At 45.9% G+C, this 13,383-nt stretch overlaps 1 protein-coding gene across 2 annotated transcripts; it reads right to left on the bottom strand.

Moving 5' to 3' along the window:
- Positions 1 to 1,536: 1,536 nt before the first annotated feature.
- Positions 1,537 to 13,297, bottom strand: LOC110522972 (zinc finger FYVE domain-containing protein 9). Of its 2 annotated transcripts, none has more exons than XR_016496162.1 (16): positions 13,048 to 13,297; positions 10,837 to 11,696; positions 10,613 to 10,712; positions 8,403 to 8,614; positions 7,790 to 7,922; positions 7,354 to 7,476; positions 7,016 to 7,171; positions 6,579 to 6,803; positions 6,264 to 6,346; positions 5,981 to 6,085; positions 5,594 to 5,744; positions 5,045 to 5,125; positions 4,529 to 4,825; positions 3,093 to 3,198; positions 2,794 to 2,973; positions 1,537 to 2,513 (listed from the first exon to the last, which is right to left on the bottom strand). XR_016496162.1 is itself a non-coding variant. In XM_036977858.2 (16 exons), exons 1-16 carry the CDS (start codon positions 13,109 to 13,111, stop codon positions 2,352 to 2,354), a joined length of 2,904 nt encoding a protein of 967 aa, XP_036833753.1. In that variant the 5' UTR covers positions 13,112 to 13,297; the 3' UTR covers positions 1,537 to 2,351. The 2 variants fall into 2 exon arrangements, 1 of the variants encoding a protein (XP_036833753.1); XM_036977858.2 differs by having other exon boundaries at positions 4,529 to 4,691.
- Between the last annotated feature and the right edge of the window lie 86 nt (positions 13,298 to 13,383).

Genomic DNA, 13,383 nt, shown 5'->3' with positions numbered 1-13,383 from the left:
CAGACTGGGGCGAAGGTTCACCTTCCAACAGGTCAACAACCGTAAGCACACAGTTAAGACAACACAGAAGTGGCTTCAGGACAAGTCTCTGAATGTCCTTGAGTGGCCCAGCCAGGACCCGGACTTGAACCTGATCAAACATATCTAGAGACCTGAAAATAGCTGTGCAGCAACGCTCCCCATTAAACCTGACAGAGTTCAGAGGATCTGCAGAGAGGAATGGAAGAAACTCCCCAAATACAGGTGTGCCAAGTTTGTAGCATCAGACCCAAGAAGACTTGAGGCTGTAATCGCTGCCAAAGGTGCTTCAACAAATTACAGAGTAAAGGGTCTGAATGTGATATTTCAGTTATTATTATTTATTTATTTTTGCAAAAAAAACTTAAAACCTGTTTTTGCTTTGTCATTATGGGGTATTGTGTGTAGATTGATGAAGGAAAATAAAAGTTTTAATCAATTTTAGAATAAGGCTGTAATGTAACAAAAAGTCAAGGGGTCTGAATAGTTCCTGAATGTACTGTGAGAATGCTGTCTACAGGCAGGAGGTGAGGGCCCTGGCTGAGTGGTTCTAGGAAAATAACCTTTCCCTCGACAAAACTAAGGAGCTGATTGTGGAACTCAGGAGGCAGCAGAGAGAGCACAACCGCAATCCAAATCGACAGGGACCAGTGGAGAGGGTTCCTAGGCGTGCACCTCACTGACAACCTGAAATGGTCCATTCACAAAGACATCTTCGGGCAGATGAAGAAATTCGGCTTGGCCCCTAAGATCCTCACAAACTTCTACAGATGCACCATTGAGAGCATCCTGTCGGACTGTATCACCGCCTGTCCGCAATCGCAGGGCTCTCCAGAGGGTGTTGCGGTTTGCCCAACGCATCATCCGGGGAACACTGCCTGCCCTCCAGGACGTCTATAGCACCCGGTGTCACAGGAAGGCCAAGAAGATCATCAACGACCTCCGCCACCCGAGCCACGGCCTGTTCTTCCCGCTACTATCTAGAAGGCGAGGGCAGTACAAGTGCATCAAAGCTGGGACCGAGAGACTGAAAAACAGCTTCTATCTCCAGACCATCAGACTGTTAAATAGTCCCCATTAGCCGGCCTCTGCCCAGTACCCTGCAGTGAACTTAGTCACTGTTACTAGCCGGCTACCACCCGTTGCTCTACCCTGCACCGTAGAGACTGATGCCCGATGTACATGGTCATTGAACACTGGTCACTTTAATTATGTTGACATACTGTTTTAACCCATTTCATATTTATACTGTATTCAGTCAAGGCTCTTCTTATTTAACTACTGCTATACACATTAATTCTATTCATATACTGTCTACACACACCATCATATACATATATATTTATATTCCGGACTGACATTGCCTGTTCTGATATTGTTTTGTATTGTTGGGGATTACATCACTGTCGAAGCATAAGAGACATAAGCATTTCTCTGCACCTCAGACAACATCGGAAGAATAGGAGTATGCAACCAATAAAGATCGGATTTGGTTCAAAAAATCAAAACCTTGTATGATTTCCTTGTGTTAATATAATGTTTAATTAATCCTAGGTTGACAGTAATGCATTTCAGGGGCAATCAAGAGGAATTCAAATACATTCAAATATGAAAACATTCTTAAACATTCATTCATTCAGTATGCATCAAACGGCTAGCTACAGATCTACTGATATATTTCTGTTGAAGTCATTCTCTTTTTCCCATTGCTTTTTAAGGTCAGGGGCTGAATCCAGTCCCCAGTTTGAAGTCATTCTCTTTTTCCCATTGCTTTTTAAGGTCAGGGGCTGAATCCAGTCCCCAGTTTAAAGGCATTCTCTTTTTCCCATTGCTTTTTAAGGTCAGGGGCTGAATCCAGTCCCCAGTTTAAAGGCATTCTCAAAATATGGGCATTTCTATTGAAAATATACAGACGTACTGGTCTCAAGCCACGAAATGAAGCAGATTACTTATACCCTGATCTCATGGCCACTTTCGGGTTTCATGTGTGTGTTTTGGTGATATTCCACAGTAACACTGGTACAAAGCCTGACAGTGGGAAAAACAACATGAGGGTGGCATTTATTTCTGCTGCTGAGTTAGAGGCCAAGGCAGGGTGACCTATGGAACAGCTTTCAGACCACTTACCACCCAGCCACCTCTTGCCACAGGCTGGCTGAGACATATAGAGCCTGGAGGTGAGCTTTTATGTCCATTAAATGAGCGTACTCCTTCAACCAACGCTGTTTTGAAGCTCTTTCGAACTCACAGCAGCACAAATGGAGAGCCAGGAGAGAGGATGGTGAGTGGACGGCGCGATGTGGAGATGAGCGTGTGCACTTTGGCCCCCTCCCCTAAGAGATGTTTTCCAGGATGTAGAAGATGAGCTCTATGACTACGGGTCCCTCGCTCCTCTTGCGCCCCCTGCTGTGGATGATGGGCGTCAGCACGGTGTCCAGGGTGCTGAGGTACGGGGCTGGGAGTGGCAGGCCATTGCTGCCGGCCACAAACCCCACCTGGAACATGAAACAGCGATGTTAACCCGCCACACATCGATAGCTTTCACTGCCAGCTTTGGCAACATCACGAAGGCCTACACCCCGCCACTGTTTACATGACTAATAACTTCCTGTTAAAAAAAAGGTGGTCCCCAACTCACATCTTAGGCAGTCAAGAGTTTCTACAACTACTAAAGTAAGATGACGCGCAATTTGAAAGATTCCGCTCCCAGAAAGTTGTATTTCTTAACATCTAAATGGTCCAAGTCCAGTATGTTCATTCAATGGGCACCCTCACCTGTTGGGAGTCCAGTGTGACACGCAGCCCCAGCTTGGCCATGCCATCTTCCTTCAGCAGCTTGAGGTGTGGGCACAGTGCCAGGCAGAATGCCCGGGCCAGTCGCTCTGTCAGCCGGCTGTGTTCTGTATGGTGGTCACCCTGGCTCTTGGGACGATCCCCTCTCTGTACAAAGAACACCTGGGAAACACACAAGAGACTCACAAAGACATGGGCATGCACTTAGGGGAATACAGTACAGAGACAAATGGCTTTGAGTAAGAGTAAGAGTACCACGTGAAACGTTGGGACGTGCGTACCTCTGTCCAGCGGATGACCTTTCCATTGGACTTGTATTCTGACTTTTGGAACATCTTCACACTATTGATGGACTCCATGGACTTCCCATCAATGGGGCTGATAACACTGCAAGATACACATGCATGCACGCACGCACACAGCCATACAAAGAAGGCAAGCGACGATAAAGGGTATTCTACAGCGATGGACAAGAGGGTCCGATAGTCTGGGGAAGACTTGAAAGGTGGATGAAGTGACAATGGGATGGGGTTAGTGAGAGAGGTTTAAGTAAGATATAAAACGCCAACGTTCTTTACGTTACCTTGGAAATAATTGCCGGTGTCTGGAGGATATATTGGCACGTCGAGGGCGGGAAAACCGTGCCAGTACAGTGCATTCGGGAAAATATTCAGACCCCTTGACTTTTTCCACATTTTGTTACATTACAGCCTTATTCTATAATGAATTTAATAGTTTTTTTCCCCAGTCATCAATCTACACATAATACCTCATAATGAAAAAGCAAAAACAGTTTTTTCAAAATTTTTGCAAATGTATTAAAAATAAAAAACTGAAATATTACATTTATATAAGTATTCAGACTCCTTACTTAGTACTTTGTTAAAGCACCTTTGGCAGAGATTACAGCGTCGAGTCTTCTTGGGTATGACGATTGGCACACCTGCATTTGGGGAGTTTCTCCCATTTTTCTCTGCAGATCCTCTCAAGCTCTGTCAGGTTGGATGGTGAGTGTCCAGTCAAGGACATTCAGAGACTTGTCACGACGCCACTCCTGTGTGGTCTTAGCTATGTGCTTAGGGTCGTTGTCCTGTTTGAAGGTGAACCTTCGCACCAGACTGAGGTCCTGAGCGCTCTGGAACAGGTGTTCATCAAGGAGTTCAATCTTGGTTCCATCAGACCAGAGAATTGTATTTTTCATGGTCTGAGAGTCCTTCAGGTGCCTTTTGGCAAACTCCAAGTGGGCTGTCATGTGATTTTTATTGAGGAGTGGCTCCCGTCTGGCCACTCTACCATAAAGGGCTGATTGGTGGAGTGCTGCAGAGATGGTTGTCCTTCTGAAAGGTTCTCCCATCTCCACAGAGGAACTCTGGAGCTCTGTCAGAGTGACCATCAGGTTCTCGTTGGACCTGCATTTACAATGTATCCAAGTTCAGTTTGTGTGGGGCTGGTTTAGTGTTCTGTAACTTTGTAGCAAGTACGGTCTGCATGTGTAGGTGCTTATTGAGTCATGATCGCACGGAGTTCTGATATCTATTCCAACGTCCCGATATCTTTTCCCACCGGCCCGTCATCTGGTTTTAATGTCTATTCTAGAATGCCCTTCTAGCCAATCAGAAACAAGCACCCAACAACGCTGTAGAATAAATGTAGGATAACGATAGGCAAAAAACAAATCATGGGACACTGATCAGAAGTTTAATGACCTAACACTCACCCCTTATTCAAAGTGCATTCCTTATCCAGCCATTGGACCTGGACATGCTCCTGGCTGTCTGACTGGTCAATCGACCCACAGGTGATGGTGTAGTCTTTCATCTCCCGTAGCGACCGGCGAAGCTCCACCATGGTCTCCACGGTGATCTGCACCATCAGCCCATCTGGAGAGGGGGACAGCAAAAGCAAAAAAAAAACACACACGCACACGCACACACACACACACAGAGAGAAAGAGAGAGACACCAACAAGGACACACACACACTCACATGCACATACATACAGCCACACACACAACTTTGAGTGCACATGGACACACACATACAGACAAACATTGACAGACTAAATAAGGAAATCTTATTTAGGAAATCTTATTTAGGAAATCTTATTTAGGAAATCTTATTTAGGATAAGTTAGTAGTAAAGCAATCATAATATGACTTTCTGTGTTTTAGTTAAATACGACTAGTAAGGCAACTTTCCAGTTTTAAGCGAAGATACACAAGTGTGAACCTACCTTCCACGATGCTGGATTTGGCAAGATATCCCGATGCTGCTTTCAGAGCTCCACTGAACACAAAAAAGCAGGAACCGGTGACTGAAACAAAACACAGCCCCATATATAACCACCTGACTTGTAGATAGAAACATCTAAATATTACAGTTGGACTAACCAAAACTAATGACAGAGGTAAGGTAAGCTTTCTACAGCAAGTAACTTTCTCAGGTTGGTTCACCCTCTCACGTGACGCGACACTGCCCTCCAGTGGTGAAAAAAAGTGACAGCAAAGGCACGGTTATTGCAAGTGAGCATATAAAAACATGGCAAATCACACATACGATTTCCCCCTAGGCTGCCAAAAGCTAGATTACGTGGCAGTAAATATTACCTCTCTGTACTGTAATCTCTCTCCCTCCCTCTCCCTCTTCCTGATGGTAGGTGATGTGCTGCTTGCCCTTTGTGTAGCATTCCCCCTCTACTGGTATTTCTCTTTGTTTACAGGACAGGCAGTATGCAGTCTCCCATAGTCCCCATCACCGTCTGTTGATTCCAGGGGCTTCTCACCTTTGCGAGGCTGATTGTGGATGCTGATGGCCTGAGTCTGGTACTGGCCATCGTCCCCCTGAACACAGATGAGGTGGGAGTCTGCCGCCACGTTGAAGCATGCCCCCATGGCCAGCACATGCTCATTGGACTTATTCAAAGCCCTCATCAGCTGAGAGAGAGAGAGAGAGAGAGAGAGAGAGAGAGAGAGAGAGAGAGAGAGAGAGAGAAAGAGAGAGAGAAAGAGAGAGAGAAAGAGAGGGAGAATGTATTGATGTCAACCCTTGATCTATTGATGAAAGAGTTGTTTATAAAGGAGTGTTTTTATCATTTACAAAGTATTTATAAGCATTTATAGCAGCTTCTTGGTCACAGTTAACCAAGTGTTGTTTCGTGGTTTAGCTGTACCTCCTCATAGCCATTGGTGGGGATTTTAATGCAGGTCCTCTGAGCCTCCAGATCTACAGTGAGTCCAGGCACCACTGGCAGAGTGTACCGGTAATTCCTGAAGTCCTGGGAAGCAATGAGGGAAAAAATGTGTTATTCATTAGGCACCAAATGGAAACAACTGACTGAAACAGGCAGGGACTATCTGAATTTGTCCAGTAAGAATCGTTTTGGTACGGTGTGCCCCAATGAACACAACCTTGGTGTTGATTGCTGTTATTGTCATGAGAGGCAAGCTACTTACTACTAGCAGCCTCATGATGGTGTGGCCAGTTTCCCCAAAAAGAGCCTTTCTGAAGCGCACACTGTACAGAGGACAGGGGTAAACTGGAAAGGAAGGGAGAGGAATGCCTTAATGGGGATGACACTGGGTGGATGTGGCAGTGAAACGCATACAAAGAAGAGAAAAGCCGCGTCGCCAAAGCAACACATGTAACAGATACCACAACCCGACAGCTATCCTGCCTTCATGTGGGTATTGCTTGCATGCACATGCACGCGCACACACACACTCTCTCTCTCTCTACATCTCTCTCCCGCTTCCAGAGCCCTGACTCACATCTGTACTCAGCCCCCAGTCTGAGCATGAGGCGCAGGGGGAAGGCCTTGGCCCAGGGTACTTCAGCCCGGTGGACAAGTAGGCCAAAGAGGAAGGGCTGGTTGGGCATAGGCAGGCCCTGCAGGGACTGGAGAGTGGAGCGTACCCAGAGGAACCCTGCATGCTCCTCACTGCTCAGGAAACTACTGGAGAACTGGGAGAGACCCAGGTGGCTTAGCACCTTGCCTGTTGGATGGAGGGAAAGAGATGGAAGGAGAGAGAGTGAGATGGGGGGAGGGGGGGGGGGGGCGGAGGGAGATAATGAGAGATATATAGAGTGAGGGACCAGCACACCATTAAACAGACTTGGAAGTCTTTTCAAGACCTGCTTCAGAGCTTTGTCCAGTGCTGGTCAACGGTAGCTAAGTTGCCAGACCACGTCAGAGAGCCAGTCTCACCTGTGAGGGCGTCCCTGTAGAGCTGTATGAAGTGGCTGAAGATGTCCTTGGGGAAGCTCTTCTCCTCAGGCAGACACTGCAGAAGCACCACCACCTCCACCTGGCCTACCGCATGCATGCCCTTGGACGTCACACACCAGCACTTCCTGTTTACATCTGGGGAGAGCCAATGAGAGGCAGTGCTTCAATGTGAGGTCACTGCTGGTGACACGGTCTGACACTCTTATAAAATATACATGTGACTTGAGTCAATGGCGAGCTAGGAATACATGTAAACAGTGTATACACACGGTCAATGACTGAAAAAAGGTTGAAGGTTGAGAGGAAAGGTCACATACAGTTGACCAGCTTGACCATGGCCAGTAGGTTGGCGTTGAGGACAAAGACCAGGGAGTTGGGCCTGCCGCTCTCCAGCTCCTGGATGAGAACCATCTCAGAGGGCCTCTCCTCGACTGTGTAGTCTGGGCGAGACAGAGGAAACTGTGAGCTAGACACCGCTAGACGCAAATACCGCCTTTAAAAACAGTCAGCCATAGTTTAACCTCTGTGTCTAAATATGACTAAATAAGATGTGTAAGCTGGCCACTAGTGTTTACATTCTATTAAATTGCCCAACACGAAGACATAACGCCTGATAACGAACCAGAGTAACACCTCTAACACTGTCTACCTAACTGTACGACAGTCCCAGTACAGTAAGCCAGGGGTTTCCCCAAACGTGGCTTTGCAGTAAGCTAGCCGTTAGCATCTCCAGTGATAGCAGCCTGGTCGTACCTCCTTTGACTCCGGTGGAGGTGAGGATGGGAGGGAGGCCCTCCAGTGGGATGAGGTTGGCAGAGCTGCTGATGTGGCTGCTGACCAAGGCTGCCGTACCCCAGCCACAGGGCCCACACGCCTCCTGCAGAGGCTGTACGGAGAAGGGAGAAGAAGGAGGAGAACACTTGATTAAGGCAGAAATTGGTCCGCTCTGACACACACACACGGCGCCAGGTGAGCAGTTTAGGGGTTAAGTGCCTTGCTCAAAGCCCTAACGGCAGGTGATAGCATCGAGGACAGTCCCAGACAGATTTTCCCACCAGACATAGGATTCCAACCAGCAACCTTCCGGTTGCTGACCTGCTTCTCTAGCCTCTCGGCTACCTACTGCCCCTAGATGGAGGGAGGAGGGGAAGGAGGACTAGGAGGGAGATGAGTGAGGCAAACCATGAGTGAGGCAGAAAGATAGTCAAAAGGAGAGAGCTTGTGGAATACTGTGGGGTTATGGATATCAAAGATATCCAACAGAAAGCATGTTACCACATCCTTAGAACTTATATTTTATTTGAATTGTATAAATTGCAGCAAATCAGTCCGGTCTGATAAGTTTTTTATTTATTTTTTTACATACATTGAGCAGGGGCATCTCCTGTGCTATTGGGGCCCTCCTGCTGGTCTGTGGTGAGCCAGTGGCGCTTCTGATTGTAGCAGCTATACTTCTCCTCAATAACAGCGGTGAAAAGGTGGGGCCTCTGATTGGGGTACAAGGTGCAGAGTCTGATTTCTCATTGGATAGGATCTCATCAGCAAACCACACCTTCCTCCTCCCCCTTGGAGGGGTTCCTAAAGAACAACATACATGAGAGAAAGTCAATAATATAGACGGGAACAAATGTCCACATATTGCACCAACTAACTTTATAAGACATTTATTGCCTCAATCACTTTTTGACAGCATCCCTTTTGATTTAAACAAAACGTCCCATACACGTTCGCCCATGGTAGAAGTGGTCAGAAAGTGACTTTTTGGACAATGAATGCCAAAACATTCAGGAGATAACGGTGCTCAAAGTTGACCCGTCTGGCATACCCCACCATGAGACATCCATGTCTTCATCACTGGAAAAGATTAACGGTTGAGTTTGATCAATTTAAAAGCTTACAGACAGTGTTGTCAAACAACGTTTTTTTTTAATTCTCGTCATTTTTTAACCCTTAACATCCATTATAGAACAACGTGTAAACTCATGTTTGCATATGTGGTAGCTTAGAACCTATTTAACATCATTTGAGGTTTTTGTGTCGTTGAGACACAACATGCTCTTGAATACAGGGCGGGTGTCATTTCAATCATAGAAATATAACTCATAGAATGGACCTATCCCTTCAGAAGACTGTAATTTAGCTGGTACACCACAAAAATTGGTGTACCATTGATCATCCTTGAGACGTTTCTACAACTTGATTGGAGTCCACCTGTGGTAAATTCAATTGATTGGACATGATTTGGAAAGGAACACATCTGCCTATATAAAGTCCCACAGTTGACAGTGCATGTCAGAGCAAAAACCAAGCCATGGGGTCGAAGGAATTGTCCATAGAGATCCGAAACCACTCCTCAATAAAAGGCACATAACAGCCACCATCCCTACGATGAAGCATGGTGATGGCAGAATTGTGCAGTGGGGATGTTTTTCAGAGGCAGGGACTGGGAGACTAGTCAGGATCGAGGGAAAGATGAATGGAGCAAAGTACAGAGAGAACCTTGATGAAGTCCTGAGAGCTCTGGAGCAGGTTCTCAGACTGGGGCGAAGGTTCACCTTCCAACAGGACAATGACCCTAAGCACACAGTCAAGACAACGCAGGAGTGGCTTCTGGACAAGTCTCTGAATGTCCTTGAGTGGCCCAGCCAGATCCCGGACTTGAACCCGATCGAACACCTCTGGAGAGACCTGGAAATAGGTTTGAAGCGACACTCCCTATCCAACCTGACAGAGCTTTAGAGGAACTGCAGAGAACAATGGGAGAAACTCCACCAAATACAGGTGTGCCAAGCTTATAGCATCACACTCAAGAAGACTCAAGGCTGTAATTGTATCGCATAAAGGGTCTGAATACTAATGTAAATGTGATATTTCTGTTTTTTCTAAAATTTCTAAAAACAATTTTTGCTTTGTCATTATGGAGAAATATGTGTAGATTGATGAAGGGAAAAAAACCATTTAATCAATTTTAGAATAAGGCTGTAATGTAACAAAATGTGGAAAAATTCAAGAGGTCTGAATACTTCCAAATGCACTGTAATTTCAAACAACAGATATTCCCATTCAAGTCAACATTCTCTGGGGTTTGTGGTACCATTTGAAAGTAGAAATCTGTATTTTATTTCCATTTTAGTGCATTCATCAGTCAAAACATGACATCTACCCTGTATTCAGGAACATGTTGTGTCTCAACCGATAGCAGGAACAAGACAAAAACCTCAGACAATGTAAAATAGGGTATAAGCAACAACATATGCAAATATGAAAAAAATCTGAGTTTAGTTTTTTTTTTATATAAGTCATTTACATTAAAGGTCAAAAAGGGACATATTATTATTTATTTTTTATTCACAGAAATTATGAAATAGTTTGACAACCCTGTTTGTAAGCTTTTAAATTTATATAAATCTCATGTTTTGGCATTCGACTCCAAATCACTTTATGAGCACTTCTACAATGGGCAAACATGTATGGAAGGTTTCGTTTAAATCAAAGGGGTTCCTGTCAAAAAGTGATTGAATTTAAATGGATTTACCCTGTAGTGTCATGGTAACAGTGTTGTCATGTGATACTCACGTTTCACTAGAGTTGAGTGACAGGAGACACAGACACGCCCCTCCTTCCCATCCAGGTGTGTTAGTCGAAACTTCAGACCGGAGCACACTGAACAGAATACCTGTAGCACAGACACACGATCACAAATGGTCAGCCTAATTTCTCAGGGATAACATCCAATCCCTTCTTACTTTAAATACAACCTACACACACACACACACAAAATAGTGGTGCAAGACCCTCACCTTGCCACAGGCGCGACAGTGGTGCCTTCTCTTGGTGAAGGTGAACCTGACTTCACACATCATACAGACCAGCGCCTGGGCGTCAGGGACCCACACGGGGGCCACCTCCCCGAGGATAGTGCCTCGCTCCCTGGACAGAATGCCCGCGGGGCCGGCCTGTAGCTCATTGTCTGGATCCACTATTGGAGACATAGGGGAAGGTGTGCAGTCCCCCACAGCTCCCTCTTCACTATCTGCTTGAACTCCGTTGGCGTTGGTCTCATCATTAGCTAGTCCGTTGGCTTTGGTCTGGCTCTGAAGCCCCAGTCTAGGCCCTTGGACCAGGGCATCATGGCCGCCTCCATAGGGCTCCTCCAAAGGGGGACCAGACGGGTCGTCAATGTAAGGGCCTAGGGCATCTGAGCCACTGGGGGGGTCCTGCAGCTCAAGTCCACTCTCCTCCAGCTCCTTTTCCTCAACCACAGAGTCCTCCTTGGAGGAGGATGGCTGGGGCTTGTTCTTCACTTCCTCTTCCACCTCCACCTCTGGCCCAGCAGCTTTGGAGGGGCTGAGCATTAGGGGGGTAGAAGCCTCCCCAAAATTCCTCTCTCCCCATGTTGAAAGAGTGGTCACAGTGCAGTTTCCCTCCTCCAGCTGTCTCATCAGTCTCTGAGCGGGGGTCTCCAGTTGGGAAACAGGAGCCACCCCTGGGCTCAAGACCCCCTCTGAATGGACTTTGGGTTTTGCAGGGGAATCTGATCCGATGTGTCCACAGCCCAGCTGTCCTGGCTTTGTGACATCCCCATCTTTGAGCATCAGCAGACAGGGTCTGTGGAGCCAGTGGTGCTTAGCATCCATCAGAGACGGAGCATCCGATTCATCTGTTCATACAAAGACGCGGGAACAGATCAAAACTATGTAAAGGTATATGTGACATGAACCTGACACAGACATTTTACTTCACTAAGAGAACAAACAGGCATATATACGAAGAACGTGACATTTAGTCCACAAGAGCACCTAAGCACTCACTCACGCCCATGATCCCAGATGGGACAGTCTGTGTTCCTAGGTGGTAATGGGTCCAATAAATGGGAGGCCATTTATCTCATTGCTTTGGATAAGTTAAATCGTCCACTGAGGCCAACATATGTGCACTGTCATCCTTGAGAGAGCTAGGATACGTCCCAAATGGTAGCCTTTTCCCTATGAAGTGCACTACTTTTGGAAGCCTATTCCCTATGTAGTGCACTACAGGCCCATAGTGGTCTGGTCAAAAGTAATGCTCTATATAGGAAATAGGGTGCCATTTCAGAGGGAGACAGGTCCAGAGAGCCAGGTAAAGCTGACTCATTCTCTGGGGAATAGGGCTATAGTGAAACACCAGCATTAAAAAAATACAGGCTTCAGTGGCAAAACTGGATGTTAGATTATGTACATTACTATTATTATTATAAAAGTTACATTATTAATAAAGGTGCATACAATTAGTTTGGAATTTTCGAGAATGATCAATAACACAAATAAAGATATTTATACATTTCATTCTATATATATTTTTTTATATTATACTCCGCTATCGACTGAAATAAGACAAAATGTTACGACTGTGAGGAAGAAAAATTCATAATTCAGATTTGGGGTTGCATTATGCTGTGATTGAGCCTTGGTTGGTTATTGCCTATTGCACAATTTCAGATAGGCCTACCCTTTAGCGTTGGTGAATTCTTGTCGGGGTAAAACTGCATTGCAGCTTTACCCCCCCCCCCCCAACCACCCAACCATTCATGCTGACGATCACAGATTACTGGTAAATATATCATCTTTATTACGGCGCATATAAACTACAATAGGGCTCAACCAGTACAGCTGACTGAGCGTTTGCTTCGCGGGACGGTGACGCATCCAGCACACGTGCAACAGTTTAAATCCCCTCAACCAGTGAACACGGCAATGCGACATTTGCTCCCCATCCCGATTCATTAATCGTTGCAGGTTAATATCGCAGCATTATTCCCTTTATCGCGTTATTTCCATATAATTCAAGTCGTATTTTCCCATTAATTCATATAGGCTGAAGGAATATTCTCGTGTGCTTCTGCCTTTCTATGAATGTGTCGCACGCGGCAAGACGCATGATTGCACAGATCAGCTACAATTCCAACTACGATAGCGCCAGATGATGTAGTTCTATCTGTATGATTTTATTTTGGAATAGAATTACAAACGTACCTTCTGTCAATGAACCCAATAGGCTTTCATTCTCATCGTCCCGGGCACTGAAGAACTTCAACATATTGCAACATTAGTGGCGAAGAAGACAAGAAAAGCAGTCCTGCTCACTAGCAGAGGGACGATTTCCCTCCCACTTATTCCCCTCTCTCCTTCTGCGTCCCCTGCCCCCCCCCCCCCTCTCTCTCTCTCACTGCAGGTCTTAAGTAAACTCAAGGATGTCCTTAAACGTCCTTTTCGAAAGCAGTGTACACTGTATTAGAATATATGTTTACTTAATGAGATCATTCCATTACAGAAAATGTGCTCTTATTTCTAGCCAAAAATGTGTCTACT

Source organism: Oncorhynchus mykiss, chromosome 5 (assembly GCF_057628025.1).
Source record: "Oncorhynchus mykiss isolate SJ-2025 chromosome 5, ASM5762802v1, whole genome shotgun sequence".
In the NCBI taxonomy this organism is placed as follows: domain Eukaryota; kingdom Metazoa; phylum Chordata; class Actinopteri; order Salmoniformes; family Salmonidae; genus Oncorhynchus; species Oncorhynchus mykiss.
The sequence above is the reverse complement of the archived record's forward strand: the minus strand, read 5'-3'. Positions and strand labels throughout refer to the sequence as shown.